At 48.8% G+C, this 16,685-nt stretch overlaps 1 protein-coding gene across 1 annotated transcript in view; it reads right to left on the bottom strand.

Annotated features, from left to right (window-relative positions):
* Nucleotides 1-5,292: 5,292 nt before the first annotated feature.
* The window catches only part of LOC138283023 (E3 ubiquitin-protein ligase TRIM11-like), a 174,038-nt gene continuing 162,645 nt past the window's right edge, over nucleotides 5,293-16,685 (bottom strand). The window contains exon 6 of the mRNA XM_069221139.1: nucleotides 5,293-6,352. Coding sequence (XP_069077240.1) covers nucleotides 6,216-6,352 — 137 coding nt within the window. The 3' untranslated portion in view covers nucleotides 5,293-6,215. The remainder of the gene's footprint in view (nucleotides 6,353-16,685) is intronic.

Here is a 16,685-nt window from a genome sequence, read left to right as displayed (position 1 = left end):
CCTGGACCGCGGGAACCTCTGGGGCCAGTTTCCCATGCCCCCTGCCCTTCCTCTTTTTGGCTGTCCCCTGGGCCACTGTTTCAGGCTCCAGGGGCTCTTGACCACCTTGACGGGCTGCCATTGACCTGGTGGATACGCATACCGACCCAGGCAGACCCAACATCTCCAAGTGTGACCTGCGTTCCACCTCCTTCCAAGGGGAATCCTCCAGGTCATTGCCAAGAAAACAATCGACAGGCATGGTTGGACTCACAGCTACCTTCCAGGAACCCGAGACTCCCCCCCATTCAAAGGGAACCTGCGCCACTCTGCACAGGCACTCTGAGTTGTCCACTGCAACTACTTGGTGAAGTACATAGGGATCTATTTGCACTTCAGACACCAGGTGACTCCTCACTGTAGTCACACTGGCTCCTGTGTCTCTCAGAGCCTACACCCTCTGTTCATTAATGGTCACCCACTGCCTGTACGTTTTAGTGTTCTCAGGCATGAGGGTTCTCTGGACCATCTCACTGTCCCTTAGCAAGACAAGGGTTATCTCAGCTGGCTCCCACCCACCTGGAACCAACTCCTCCCCATGCGCTACACTAGCCAAACTCCGGGACTGCGCACCAGTGGGTGCCGGTGTACTATTGGAACATATGGGGTCCCCTCCTCACATGACCCAGCTGGTCACATGCATAACACTTACTTGGGGTACCCCCTTCCACAGGCCTCTCTTTGGAGAACCATGGCTTCTTTTCACTGGGGGGCTGGGAATCTTTACCCTAGGAATCAGATTGGGGCCCTTTGGAGAACTCCCCCTGTTTACCCTTACCCCTCCACTTTCTTCTGAGAGGGACCCTGCCCACCCTTGGTGTGGTCTCTGTAGGAGACTGGCCTGGCTTATAGTGGGTACCTTGTGGTACTTACACCCTGTGCCAGGGTCAAATATCCCTTGTTAGTAGATTAGTAGTGTTCTTGCAGCGTAGGCTGATAGAGGTAGCTATAGCAGAGCAGCTTAGGCTGAACTAGGAGACATGCAAAGCTCCTACTATACCACTTATATCATATAGCACTATATCATAAGAAACACAATACTCAGAGTTACTACTTTGAGTATTTAGGTACTTTATTTTAGTGACAATATGCCAAAAGTATCTCAGAGGATATACTCCCTTAGGAGGTAAGTAACATACACAAAATATACACACACAGGCCAAAATCAGGTAGATAAAACACTTAGAAAAGTAGTGCAAACACTGTAGAACACAATAGAATGCAATAGAAGACAATAGGCCTGGGGGCAACACAAACCATATACTCCAAAAGTGGAATGCGAACCACAAATGGACCCCAGTCCTAGTGTAGTGTGTAGAGGGTCGCTGGGAGTGTAAGAAAACACTAAGGGTGTCCAAGATACCCCACCCCAAGACCCTGAAAAGTAGGAGTAAAGCTACCCTACTACCCCAGAAAGACAGTAAAGTTGAGATTGTGGATTCTGCAAAGACAACAACTGACTGCAAAGCACTGAAGACGGATTCCTGGACCTGAGGACCTGCAAAGGAAGGGGACCAAGTCAAAAGTCACGCAAGTGTCCAGGGGGGCAGGAGCCCACTAAACCGCAGATGAAGGTGCAAAAGGGCTGCCTCTGGGTGGAAGAAGCCGAAGATTCTGCAACAACGGAAGGTGCCAGGAACTTCTTCTTTGGTCAGAAGACGCCCCACGGCGTGCTGGAGGATGCATAGTTGTTTACACGCAGAAAGACAGCAAACAAGCTTTGCTAGGTGCAAGAGTTGCGGTTGAAGGTTTTGGGTGCTGCCAGAGCCCAGGAGTTCGCCCCTTGGAGGAGGAGACGGGGGGGGCGCTCAGCAACAGAGAGAGCCCACGCAGAAGCAGGCAGCATCCGCAGAAGCACCTGAACAGGTGTTCATGAAATCTGAGCACGGAGGTCATCTCAACACTACAACAGAGGGTCCCACGAAGCCAGTGGTCAACTCAGCGAGTTGAGCAATGCAGGACGGAGTGCTGGGGACCTGGGCTGTGCTGTGCACGAAGGAATCCTTGTAAGAGTGCACAGAAGCCCTAGCAGCTGCAGATCACGCAGTACACAGGATTAATGTCTGCCATGGGAAGCAAGGACTTACCTCCGCCAAATTTGGACAGAAGGCCACTGGACTGTCGGGACACTTTGATCCAGCTCCTGTGTTCCAGGGACCACGCTCGTCACGATGAGAGGGGACCCAGAGGACCGGTGATGCAGAAGTTTGGTGCCTGCGGTAGCAGGGGGAAGATTCCGTCGACCCATGGGAGATTTCTTCTTGGCTTCTAGTGCAGGGTGAAAGCAGACAGCCCTCAGAGCATGCACCACCAGAAAACAGTCGAGAAAGCCGGCAGGATTAGGCGCTACTATGTTGCTGGTAGTCTTCTTGCTACTTTGTTGCGGTTTTGCAGGCGTCCTGGAGCAGTCAAGCGGTCGATCCTTGGCAGAAGTCGAAGAGGGAACTGCAGAGGAACTCTGGTGAGCTCTTGCACTCGTTATCTTAAGAGAAACCCACAGGAGAGACCCTAAATATCCCTCAGAGGAGGATTGGCTACAGAGAGAGGTAAGCACCTATCAGGAGGGGTCTCTGACATCACCTGCTGGCACTGGCCATTCAGAGGTCTCCATTGTGCACTCACAACTTTGCATTCAAGATGGCAGAGGTCTGGGATACACTGGAGGAGCTCTGGGCACCTCCTCTGAGGAGGTGCTGGTCAGGGGAGTGGTCACTCCCCGTTCCTATGTCCAGTTTCGCACCAGAGTAGGGCTGGGGGGTCCCTGAACCGGTGTAGACTGGCTTATGCAAGGAGGGCACCATCTGTGCCTGTCAAAGCATTTCCAGAGGCCAGGAGAGGCTACTCCTTTCAGACCCTTAACACCTATTTCCAAAGGGAGGGGGTGTAACACCCTCTCTCAGAGGAAATCCTTTGTTGTGCCTTCCTGGGACTGGGCTGCCCAGGCCCCAGGGGAGCAGAAACCTGTCTGAGGGTTGGCAGCAGCGGTAGCTGCAGAGAAAACCCCAGAGAGTTAGTTTGGCAGTACCCGGGCTCTATGCTGGAGCCCCGGGGATGCATGGAATTGTCCCCCCAATAGCAGAATGGTATTGGGGTGACAATTCCATGATCCTAGACATGTGACATGGCCATGTTCAGAGTTACCATTGTGACGCTACATATAGGTATTGAGCTATATGTAGTTCACGCGTGTAATGGTGTCCCCGCACTCACAAAGTCCGGGGAAATTGCGCTGAACAATGTGGGGGCACCTTGGCTAGTGCCAGGGTGCCCTCACACTTAGTAACTTTGCACCTAACCTTCACTAAGTGAGGGTTAGACATATAGGTGACTTATAAGTTACTTAAGTGCAGTGTAAAATGGCTGTGAAATAACGTGGACGTTATTTCACTCAGGCTGCAGTGGCAGTCCTGTGTAAGAATTGTTTGAGCTCCCTATGGGTGGCAAAAGAAATGCTGCAGCCCATAGGGATCTCCTGGAACCCCAATACCCTGGGTACCTGGGTACCATATACAAGGGAATTATAAGTGTGTTCCAGTGTGCCAATGAGAATTGATAAGATTAGTCACTAGCCTGTTAGTGACAATTTTAGAAAGCAGAGAGAGCATAAACACTAAGGTTCAGGTTAGCAGAGCCTCAGTGATACAGTTAGGCAGCACACACGGAACACATACAGAGCACACTTTATGAGCACTGTGACACAGGCAAAAAACAAACATACATACAAGTAAAAATGGGGGTAACATGCCAGGCAAGATGGTACTTTCCTACAGTCTCCCCCATACCTCCTGAGGACTCTGGTGCTCTCCCAGCTTTCCTCTTCCTGCACAAGCTTCCTGGGGTCAGTCAGCTTGCTGTCAATCAGGTGCTGGCGCAGCTCTGGAAAACATAAACTGTACAAGTGCTCCCAAGCAGTTAAACTGTAAAGCCCCTCATACGTAGTTAACTTACTGCCCTTCACCCAACCATCTAGTGACCTGCAAAAGGAATCCACACACTTCAACCAGGTTTGAGACTCTTTCTTTTTGTAGGACCTAAACTTGTCCTTAAACTGTTCAGGGGTCAGACCATATCTTGTGAGTAGGGCGTCTTCCATTATGGTGTAGGTAAGTCCCTGAGGATCCCCTAAGGCTGTCAAGGTGTCCCTCCTCCCCTCTACCTCAAAGTGCTTCCACAGACCCACCCCTCAATGAGCTTCAGGGACCAGATTCATAAAGAGAGCAGACTCATACCACTTGAACCACAAGAATATGTTATCCTCTCTTTTATAGTCTTTCACTAGGTCTTTTGGAATGTGCGCCCTTCTCTCAGGCTGCACTGCGAGTGGCTGCCACCATCTCTACTAGACTGGCTCCTCTGATCCAGCTCCCTCAAGCCAAGCTCATGAGCCATCACTAACGTCTTCTCCTCTATGGCCATCCTACTCTCTTTCATACATCCTAAACCTTTCCAACTCCAACTGGTGAGCCCTCTGTGCCTGTCTGTCCTGCAACTCTTCAGGAATCAGACCCTTGGATGACACACTGCTACATGCCCTGGAGATCCTCTTCCTGGACAGAACAGATCCACCCACAATGCCATTGTGTATGGATTGCTCTACTTCCTCCTCATCCTCCTCCTCCTCTGTGCGCCCTTCAGCTTCCTTGGCTGTCACCCAGGCCCTCAGCGCCTTTTGCAGCTCCTCCTTTCTGGTGGAGCCCTTAATGGGGCAGGCAACATTTTTACAGAACTGCTTCAACTGAACCACTGTATAGCTCTCCAGTTTCCCTAGGTCAAAACCAGCTCCAATTGATGCATCTCGAGATTGAGACAGAAATTGCAAAGTTTCAAAGGCAAAAACAAGTTCCCAATGAAGTTCAAAGAAAAGTCAATCAAGGATCACTAAAATATGGAAGTAGGAAAAAGTCCAAAAATAAAGCAAAAAGAAAAACTGTACGTGGTCACGTAATGGTCTGCACTGAACACAGTAGTGTGCACTCAATCATTGTATGCCAAGTACAAATACAAATTCAAATCCTCACCGCTGATCACCAATGTTAGAAATGGGGTCTTTGGTTGGCAGTCAGGTTACCCCCTGTCCAAGCAAGGACCCTCACTCTAGTCAGGGTAAAGGAGAATCACACTCAGTTAACCCCCGCTCACCCCCTTGGTAGCTTGGCACGAGCAGGCAGGCTTAACTTCAGAGACAATGTGTTAAGTATTTGTACCAACACACACAGTAATACAGTGAACCACTACAAAATGACACAACACAGGTTTAGAAAAATATTACATATTTTATCTGAATAAACAAGACCAAATACAATAAAAATCCATAAGATACAATTAAAAATACCAATCTAGCACTTAAAAGCAAGAAAACAGTGATTTGAGGTAAAAACACTGCAAGTTGGTAAAACATGGCGTCTTAAATGCGAAGTTTCCTACAATGTGATGCCAATGGTGCTGTTCACGGAGTCAGTCGACCCCCAAGTACAGTACCTTCAGAACAAGTAGAAAACAGGCTGGAGCACGGAGTCGCGGAGAGCGGCTTAGCTGGACCCAATGAGGCGTTGGTTCCGGTGCCATGGGGCAGGAAGACTGTGACGTTGCGTGGTAACGTCGGGTCCTCTCTACAGGGCGGTGGAGGTGAAGCAGTGTCAGATGCGGAGTCGGTCACTTGGTTCCAGCAGATGTGAAGTCCGGCAGAGTTACGATGCTTTGGGGCGACCTCACCGGGTCGCGATGACGTCACAGGGCTGCAGGTGCTGCAATGGCATCGGATCATCATGGACGTTGGACTTACGACACTACGGTGTCAGCGAAGTCAGGCAGGATCAGCGATCGCAGCGACGCAAAGCCTACAGAGGTCCACGGCATTGGGGCAGGCGGTGTCACGGTTCCAGGGTAGTGGCGTCAGCTCACAGGCTCGTCGGATTCACACTCTGCGAGGTCCACGGCCTCGGGGCAAGTGGCGCCGCAGTTCCTGGCAGCAGCATCCTTTACGAAGTCGCACGGCATCGTCCGACATCGGTAGAATGTTTTTTCTACAGGAATTCACTTCCAAGGTTGCAGGAACTGGAATGGCATCCTCTGGTGAGCTAGAGTCCACAGCAAGTAGACTCAGGTCTAGTTGGTGAAGCCTTTGCTGTCCCTGAGGCTACAAAACAGGAGGCAAGCTCTACTCCAAGCCCTTGGAGTCACTTCTCAAGCAGGAATGCAACAAAGTCCAGTCTCTGTCCCCTTCCAAAGGCAGAAGCAGCAACTGCAGGACAGCCCAACATAGCACAGTCACAGGCCAGGGCAGCACTTCTCCAGGCAGAGGTTCCTCTTGAATCTTTAAAAAAAAAAATTAAAATTAATTTTTGATATACACCATCATACAACCAACAAGCAAGGACAAACACCTAGTATCTCCATCATTATGTCCGAGTTATTCTGTGCAACACCATACAAACTTCATTTCTATCGCGATCACTCCTAGTATCAATGCTAATCAGTCTGTACTAATCACACATATATGCAGAGTTGGCAGGAGCTCTTGTCCCACTGCCGGCCACATGTGTAACAGGGAGGGAAGGAAAGGAAAAAGGGAGGGGGTTAAAGGAATGTATGCGCACTCTTATATCACTTACATGTTCATAAGTGTACATTAAGTATATGACCTGTTAGGGAATCCTCCTGAGCCGGCCCATGCAGCCTGGTACTGCTCAGCAAAACCACCTTTTCTAGGTCTGAGACATAAGATGCCTCTAGAGAGGCAGCCATATATCCGTCGGACGGGAGCGTAGCGGCATCATCTCCCAATAAGCAGTTAACTGCTCCTGACTATACGCTGCGTCCCTCAGCCAGTCTGCCTTGTGTGGTGCTTGCCCTCTCTCCCAGTTCATCGCTAATCTGCGCTTCCCCAAGACCAGCAGCAGTCCCACCAAACTCCTTTGCGTAGTCGGGATGTCTTTGACATATCCTAAAAGTGCAAACCTAGGGGTACGCGGGACTCTCAGTCCCATTATGTCGTCAATCTCTTCTAGTGCCTCTCCCCAATAGCCTTGTATTCCACTGCAGCTCCGTGCAGTGTGTAGAAAGTCAGCATTTGGTAAGAAACTTCTATTACATCTATCATCCGCTTTGAGACCCATGCATTGAAGTTGCTGCGGTGTTTACTATAAGAGGTTTAAGAACTTGAAGTGAATTAAACGCAATCTATAGTTTGGGGAAAGATCACACATATGGGCACAGCAGTAGCGCCAGACGTCATCTTCCAGGGTCTCTCCAGGTCTAATTCCCATTGCAATCGAGCCTTTGGGTCTGCTGAGGGGCGGTGGACTGCACACTAGCATATAGCCCAGTGACTAGTCTACGAAGTGATGGAGCCCTATATAGCAATTTTAGCGCATGAAATGTATATGGTGCAAGGGGAATTCTGGATATCGCATATTCATCTCCGCTTTCATTTGTAAATATGTCAACTTGTACAGCCCTGGATTGCAGGGATCGTGGAGTGCAACTTCCAAAGATATGAACTGGCCCCCAGGGAACAGAGACCCCTGCGTGGTCAGGTTCATATTGTTGAGTCTCGTGCGGGCCCCTCCTCCTTCTGACATCTGCATCTTAGGAATCTTAGGAATATCTGAAATTGGCATGGAAGGGGCATACATAGCGCGAGCCCCAGTTCGGCGGAGCAGCGCGCGCCATGCACGAGCCGTGCATGCCACCGAGTCAATATCCGCCCTGATCCGCTTACAGGGTTGATCTATTAGGCTGATTAATTTATTCGGCCATACAGCATCAGTTTCAGGAGCCAGATGAGGTAAGTATCTAATGGGATGAATCGAAATTAACACCAATCGTAGTCGTTTTAGAAAGCTGGTTGTGAGGGAGACAGGAATGTTAATAAATAAGTATAAAAATGTAGGTAGTATGACCATCTTAGCTAGTGCTATCCGGTCTATCAGCGAGAGCAACAGAGAACGCCAGGCCACAACTTTGTCCTCCAGCCATGCTATAGCTCTGCCACAAATCTCAGCCCAGAACTCTACGACATCTCTACTAAGCCAAAGTCCCAGATAGCGCACCGGTTCTGACGCCCAGCGCAGAGGGTACTCAGAGCGGTGTGGAGTTGTGACGTCTGTCAGGGGGAGCACCACCGATTTGGCCCAATTGATGGTAGTGACAGAAAGGTGACCGAAACTCACAAAGTATTCTATAATTGGGTCCAAGTGGACCTGTGGATCCCGTACATTCAGGGCAACATCATTCGCATACATCAACACCAGAATTGGGCACTGTCAAAAGATGAGCTTGCAGTTATTGTGATGTTGTCTCGAATGAGCCACAAGCGGCTTCATTGCCACCACAAACAGCAGCGGTGAGAGGGGGCAGCCTTGCCGGCCTCCCCTTGCAACTGGTATGGGACAGGTGATACTACCATTGATTCTCAACCTGGCCGTAGGGTTGGTATAAAGCAGCCGGACCAGTTGGATAAATTTGGGGCTCAGCCCCAGCCTGGCTAGTAGGCTGAATAAATAAGGCCATGCCAGGGAATCAAAAGCTTTTGTGGTGTCTAGAAAAATCGCTGCTGCCCGGGCTCCCAGATCCACCATCCGGGTCACTGCGAAGAATGTACGAAGGTTGTATGCTGTAGAACGACCAGGTACGAATCACAACTGGTCCGGGAGCACAATAGTGGTCAGCAGGGGTTGCAATCTGGAAGCTATTAATTTCGCTAGAATCTTATTGTCAATATTTACGAGCGACAGTGGCCTGTAGGAATCGCAAACACTTGGGTCTTTGCCGGGCTTCAATATAGTGACAATGAGTGCTTTGTGGAGAGAAGGTGGAAGTATCCCCTCCTCCAACGACCCCGCATACATTTCCAGCAAGTGCGGCGCCAGGATACTTGCATATTCTTTATAAAAGGCCGCTGTTAAACCGTCTATTCCCGATGTCATCAACTGTGAAGGGGGCATCAAGATATTGTCTATGGGAGGTCTCCAGCCACAGGAGGCTGATAGTGTCAAAGTATTCAGTGTATTTCGACGGGTCCGACTCCTCTGTCGGAGAATACAAAGAGGTGTAGAAGTCTGTCATCATCCCCTGCACCGCCGCTGTGCCTGCGTGACGCGCCCCATTAGAGTCAAGGAGTTCAACAATGTAATCCTGTAGGAGGCTGGCCTGGCTTGTAGTGGGTACCAGAGGTACTTACACTCTGTGCCAGGTCCAGTTATCCCTTATTAGTGTAGAAGAGGTGTTTCTAGCAGCTTAGGCTGATAGAAGGTAGCTATGGAAGAGCAGCTTAGGCTGAACTAGGAGACATGTAAAGCTCCTACTATACCACTGGTGTCATATGCACAATATCATAAGAAAACACAATACACAGATATACTGAATTAATTTGAATGAATTTGAATTATTTATTTATAGGGCGCATTCCGGCGGAAGCATCGAAGCGCTATGCGCACCTAAATGCAAAAAAGTGAATACAGAAAGATACTACTAATTAGTTTGCGAAGAGCCAGGTTTTCAGGCCCTTCCTGAAGGACAAATGATTCCGTATTTGTCGCAATGGAAGCGGCAAGTCATTCCAGAGTCTGGATGCTTGCACCGAAAAAGCGCGTTCTCCCCATCTCGCTTTTTTGAAGCGTGGGACTTTGATCAAAAATCTGGAAGCTGATCTCAGAAGTCTCGAGGGTTGATAAAACGAGAAAATCGATTTTAAATAGATACAACCTGAAGACTGAAGTGCTTTATGCGCGAGGCAAAGTGTCTTAAACATTATTCTCTTCTGGATTGGGAGCCAATGAAGCGATGCCACGCACCTAGAAGCAGAGGCAGAATTGGGCATATTTAAAGTTAAGCGGGCCGCCGCATTCTGGATAGACTGTAATTGATCCAGCGAGGACTTATTTGTGTTAAGCAGTAGAAAATTACAGTAGTCAAGGCTAGAGGTGACCAACGCCAGTACCACTGCGTGTCTTCCTCTAGTAGATGGAGAATTTTCTTGAGGTTTTTTAGGGTCCAGAAGCAAACCTTAACCAACTGATTGATCTGTGATTTAAAAGATAATAAATCGTCAAACATAATACCCAAATTTTTGGCAACTGAAACTGGTGAGGGGCAGCCCCCACACACGGGAGGCCACCAATTACTATCCCAAGGGGACCCTTTGCCCCCCAAGTACATAATCACAGTTTTGTCCCCATTAAGTTTCAACCAATTGCAGGTCATCCATTTATTAATAGCTGTCATACAGCAGTGAAAGTTTTCCTTTGTATCCTTCACATTATGCGAGATGGGCACAATCAGCTGAGTATCATCTGCGTACGAGACGATCTGAGCCCCAAGTGAGCGCACCAGGTTAGCTAATGGAGACATATAAAGATTAAAAAGTGTCAGACTGAGGGAAGAGCCCTGCGGGACAACACAGGGTAGTTGGAAAGGAGAGGCCTTATAATCCCAGCATACTACGTAGTGGTTCGATCAGACAAAAAGGAACTAAGGATCTGCAAGGCCTTCCCTCTTATTCCAGCTTGGGCCAGCCTATTACATAAAATAGAGTGAGAGATGGTATCAAAAGCTGCTGAAAGATCTAATAGAACCAAAATGAAACCCTCTGAGGTGGAAATCAGTGCTGTTTCCGTGCTATGATCACCCCGAAATCCATGCTGTGAGGGGTCTAATCCACCATTCTCCTGTAGGAAAGCAGACAGCTCCCGATTAAGATGGTTTTCAAAGATTTTAGAAATCCCTGGAAGTAACGAAATGGGGCGGAGATTAGACAAATCTGCCACATCTTTCCCTGCTTTTTTTATGAGGAGAATAACGGTTGCCTGCTTCCAGGTATCCGGAACAATTCCTTCTTGGAGAATATCGGCATACACCGGTTCCAAAGCCTCGGCCATCGTCTTGGGTGCTAGCTTAAGAACCCGGGGAGGACAGCGATCTGTGGGTGCCCGTGATTTCAGAAACAGAAGAGAATCTCTGATAGTATTGACGGAGAGTGGTTGAAAAATATCCAACGTGTTCCGAGGTTTAACCATGCCTACGGAACCTATAATTGCATCCTCTGTCCCAACAGGGAGAGAGGGACTAAAATATATTTAGCAAATTCATGATTTTGTGATGGAAAAAGTTTGCCACTGACTGACAGAATTGCTGTGAATTCTCCAAGGGGGTAGCAGCTACCGAAGGAGTGGTTAACATACGCACTGTCTTAAAGAGTTCCCTCGGGGCATTCAAGGCCCCTCTAATCTTTTTGAAAAAAAAGTCATTTTAGCTAGCTTTATGGCTGATTTATAGTTCTTCAGGGATTCCCTCAGAAAACCTTTTTCAAGAGGGGCTTTATTCAAAAGCCATTTTCTCTCTTGCTGACGGTAATTTCTTTGTAAGATTTTCAGTTCATCAGAGAACCAGGGGGCAGAATAAGTCCGATGGCCCTTAAAATTAGATGTAGTCTTGGGGGCAAGCTCATCAATGGCCCTTTCCAGGCCGTGTTCAAAACTCTCCAGTTTAGACCCACCTAATAGCTCAGCCATGTCCCAACCTGTTTTCAAGGCCTGAGGAAAATTGTTTTTATTAATCTTAAACCATGGTCTTTTTGGGGACATGTTGACAAGGGGTCCAGCTGGAGGGAGAGGCCGATCTAGCGTAACAGATAGCAAAAAATGGTCCGACCAATCTACTTCCCTACAATCCGTCCTAGACATCATGCCTGACCTAGAAAAAATGGCATCAAGCCTATGGCCTGCTCGATGGGACGGTATATTATCTCCAGATAGCCAGTCCAGGCTCTGCATGAAGTTCATAAAATCTACCATGCTTGGGTCCTCAAAGTCATCAAAATGGAGATTAAAATCACCCAGAACCAGGGCATTCTTAATTAGCAGCAGTGGTTCCACCATAGATGGCCATGCTGCCAGAAAGCTATTTTTGGGGCCTGGAGGTCTATACAACAGTAAGCCTTCAAAGTCCTGGCTGTTCTGGGTTTTAAAATAAGAGCTTTCATGGGTCTGGTTATGGCCCTTCTGTTCCTCTAATGAGCAGCACAGTTCCTCTTTAAAAATAATAGCGAGCCCTCCCCCTCTTTTTCCTACTCTATCTTGTCTTACATAGGAAAAACCAGGAGGGGTGGCAGTGAGGAAATCTGGATTAGAGTCTTCACAGGCCCATGTCTCAGTAACAAACAAGCAATCCAAATTGTCAGTCTTAATTAATTCACTGATTTCCAGTGCATGTTTCACCAGGGAACGGGCATTAATCAGCCCCCATACCTTGCTGTGCTTAGGGGACTTAACATTCCTCTGTGCGTCACATCTAACTACCTCTTCTAAATGAGTAGCGGCTTTCCAGAGACAGTGTTTGCAATTCTGACTTAAGACCTCTGCTGGGTCAGAGCGTCTACAATTAAAATCCCTGGGAGTTTTATTAAAGTTGCACAAGTCACAGTTAGAATATTTAATCAGCTGTTTTGGTCCATAGTGACCGGCCCCCGGCCCCGTCCAGGCGTGGACGGGCGCAGACAGGCTTGCCTTCGGCGCACCAGCGGCGCGCCCGCTGCGCGCGTCCGCTTTCCTCGCAGCATTTATGCCGAAAGTCCCCCAGAGACCCCGGTAACAGTACACGTCAGCAGACAACTAGAGTGCTGACCTCCGAATCTAGTTCCAACACGGAATGTCTGCTGCTGAAGCCGCTAAGGAGGTGGGCTCTTACAGACCCAAACCTCATGGCCGGCAGCAACACCCCGTGTGACCAGGTGAGCACTTGGCACACAGCTATTCCAAAAACCGAATAGAAAGCGTGCCGCGCCGTGCGTCAAAAATAGCCCCCAGAAGATTAATAAAAGGCTTAAAATTCTAAAAAACCCTAGAGCAATGCAGTAGAATTTAAAAACAGTTTAAAATGAGTAAAACACCAATTCTCACACATTCGATCCGCTGCGCGTCCGCTTTCCTCGCAGCATTTATGCCGAATGTCCCCCAGAGACCCTGGTAACAGTACACGTCAGCAAACAACTAGAGTGCTGACCTCCGAATCTAGTTCCAACACGGAATGTCTGCTGCTGAAGCCGCTAAGGAGGTGGGCTCTTACAGACCCAGACCTCACGGGCGGCAGCAACACCCCGTGTGACCAGGTGAGCACTTGGCACACAGCTATTCCAGAAACCGAATAGAAAGCGTGCTGCGCCGTGTGTCAAAAATAGCCCCCAGAAGATTAATAAAAGGCTTAAAATTCAAAAAAAAACCAGAGCAGTGCAGCAGAATTTAAAAACAGTTTAAAATGAGTAAAACACCAATTCTCTAAGGTACTTTATTTTTATGGCAATATGCCAAAAGTATCTCAGTGAGTATCCTCAGTATGAGGATAAGTTATATACACAAGATATATGTACACAATACCAAAATTATGCAGAAATAGCAAAAGGAAGTAATGCAAGCAGTGTAAAGTTACAATAGATTGCAATTGGAGCACATAGGTATAGAGGTAACACAAACCATATACTCCAAAAGTCGAATGCGAACCACGAATGCACCCCAAACCTATGTGGGCTTGTGGAGGGTCGCTGGGACTGTAAGAAAACAGTGAGGGTTAGAACAATAGCCCACCCCAAGACCCTGTAAGGTAGGTGTAAAGTGCACCTACAACCTCCAGAGAGCACAGAAGTTGTGATAGGGGGATTCTGCAAGGAAAACAAACACCAGCAATGCAGCAACAGTGGATTTCCGGACCTGGGTACCTGCAAGAGAAGGGGACCAAGTCCAAGAGTCGCGACAGTGTCGAGAGTGGGCAGGAGCCCAAGAAATGCCAGCTCTGGGTGCAAGGAAGCTGCCACCTGTTGGAAGAAGCTTGCTGTTCTGCAAGAACGAAGAGGACTAGGAACTTCCCCTTTGGAGGATGGATGTCCCACATCGTGAAGAAGCTTGCAGAGGTGTTTCCACACAGAAAGACCGCAAACAAGCCTTGCTAGCTGCAAGGGTCGCAGTTAGGGTTTTTGGATGCTGCTGTGGCCCAGAAGGGACCAGGATGTCGCCACTTGGATGAGGAGACAGAGGGGGCGCCCAGCAAGTCAGGGAGCCCTCGCAAAAGCAGGCAGCACCCGCAGAAGTACCAGGACAGACACTTAGAAGAGGAGTGAACCGGAGTCTACCTGAAGTCACAGAAGGGAGTCCCACGACGCCAGAGGACAACTCAGGAGGACAACTGCAGGTTAGAGTGTCGGGGACCCAGGCTTGGCTGTGCACCAAGGAAATCCTGGAAGAGTGAACAGGAGCCGGAGCAGCTGCAGATCACACGGTACCCAGCAATGCAGTCTAGCGTGGGGAGGCAAGGACTTACCTCCATCAGACTTGGACTGAAGAGTCACTGGACTGTGCGAGTCATTGGGACAGAGTTGCTGAGTTCCTGGGACCACGCTCGTTGTGCTGAGAGGGGACCCAGAGGACCGGTGATGCAGTCTTTTGGTGCCTGCGGTTGCAGGGGGAAGATTCCGTCGACCCACGGGAGATTTCTTCAGAGCTCCTGGTGCATGCACCACCTGGAAACAGTTGAGAAGCCGGCAGGATGAGCGATACAAGGTTGCTAGTAGTCGTCTTTACTACTTTGTTGCGGTTTTGCAGGCGTCCTGAGCAGTCAGTGGTCGATCCTTTGGTAGAAGGTGAAGGGGGAGATGCAGAGGAACTCTGATGAGCTCTTGCATTCTTTATCTGGTGAGATTCCCAAAGCAGAGACCCTAAATAGCCAGGAAAGGAGGTTTGGCTACCAACAAAGGAGGATTGGCTACCAAGACAGGTAAGAGCCTATCCTAAGGAGTCTCTGATGTCACCTGCTGGCACTGGCCACTAAGAGCAGTCCAGTGTGCCAGCAACACCTCTGAATCCAAGATGGCAGAGGTCTGGGGCACACTGGAGGAGCTCTGGGCACCTCCCCAGGGAGGTGCAGGTCAGGGGAGTGGTCACTCCCCTTCCCTTTGTCCAGTTTCGCGCCAGAGCAGGGCTGGGGGATCCCTGAACCGGTGTAGACTGGCTTATGCAGAGATGGGCAGCATCTGTGCCCATAAAAGCAGTTCCAGAGGCTGGGGGAGGCTACTCCTCCCCAGCTCTTCTCACCTTTTTCCAAAGGGAGAGGGTGTAACACCCTCTCTCTGAGGAAGTCCTTTGTTCTGCCTTCCTGGGCCAGGGCTGCCTGGACCCCAGGGGGGGTAGAAACCTGTCTGAGGGGTTGGCAGCAGCAGCAGCTGCAATGAAACCCCGGAAAGGCAGTTTGGCAGTACCCGGGCTCTGTGCTAGAGACCCGGGGGATTATGGAATTGTCCCCCCAATACCAGAATGGTATTGGGGTGACAATTCCATGATCTTAGACATGTTACATGGCCATGTTCAGAGTTACCATTGTGACGCTACACATAGGTAGTGACATATGTGTAGTGTACCCGTGTAATGGTGTCCCCGCACTCACAAAGTCCGGGGAATTTGCCCTGAACGATCTGGGGGCACCTTGGCTAGTGCCAGGGTGCCCACACACTAAGTAACTTTGCACCCAACCTTCACCAGGTGAAGGTTAGACATGTAGGTGACTTATAAGTTACTTATGTGCAGTGGTAAATGGCTGTGAAATAACGTGGACTGTTTTGGGATACATATATATATATAAATATATATAAATATATATACTCCTTACTTCACCCGTCTGCGGGAAAACAATGTAACAAAGGACTTGATGCCCATGCGCAGTATCACTGAGAAGAGGAGTCACTCGATCTTGTGACTCGAAAAGATTGTTAGAACAAAAACAACTTGCAACACTCCAAACCCAACACTAGATGGCAGACTTATGGAGAACATGTGAATCTACAGCACTACTTGCCACAAACAGATGTCTACTGGGTAAGTAACATTTTCCTTCACCTGTGGATGGGCTCAGTGTTTCTAGAGGCAGTTGTAGCATACATTTAGTTCATGGGCTTGAAACCAATCATAGACCTTTATACATTTTCACAGACATGGAATCTGTTTCTATGACCCTGATTGGTTGTCATCACTAAGGTGCCACAGCCTGCTTCTACTTACCATAATTTTATATCTGGTTGTTCATTGGACAATGCAGTAATTATTGCATCGGATAACAATTCAACACCAACCTATTTGTAATCTATCAGATGAGACAATTATCACAGATTCCAAGTTTTTGGGAAATGATTTCAGATTCTGGTGTCTACTGCACCAAAATCTGCATGTTATGGTAAATACTGTCACCTTATCCATTTTTACATTCTGGCAGCTTTGACCAGCCCAGATGTAATGAAGGGTGAGGTCTTTATCACATCCAGGAACTACTGGGTGCGGTAAAAAACACACAACCAGAATTTGGGAGCCTGTACAAGCAAGAGTTTGTACAGAGGTCGGAAAACTCTGTCCCTCTCATAATCAGGACCAAAGATGGCTTGTGCTTCACAGAAATCTACAGGTGTCTGGCATTAAAGATCCCACATTCCTCAATAGATCACTGTGCTAGAGCGGTGCACTGTGTTACACAGAACACTGTCAGACAGAGCCTTTGTTACAAGACAGTACATCCACAGTCAGTGGCGGCCGGCATCTTTAGGAGGGAGGGGGGCAGGCGGGGCACACACACACACACATTCATTCTTTCACACACAGACACTCACACACGCACAT

Source organism: Pleurodeles waltl, chromosome 2_2 (assembly GCF_031143425.1).
Source record: "Pleurodeles waltl isolate 20211129_DDA chromosome 2_2, aPleWal1.hap1.20221129, whole genome shotgun sequence".
Classification (NCBI taxonomy): domain Eukaryota; kingdom Metazoa; phylum Chordata; class Amphibia; order Caudata; family Salamandridae; genus Pleurodeles; species Pleurodeles waltl.
The sequence above is the reverse complement of the archived record's forward strand: the minus strand, read 5'-3'. Positions and strand labels throughout refer to the sequence as shown.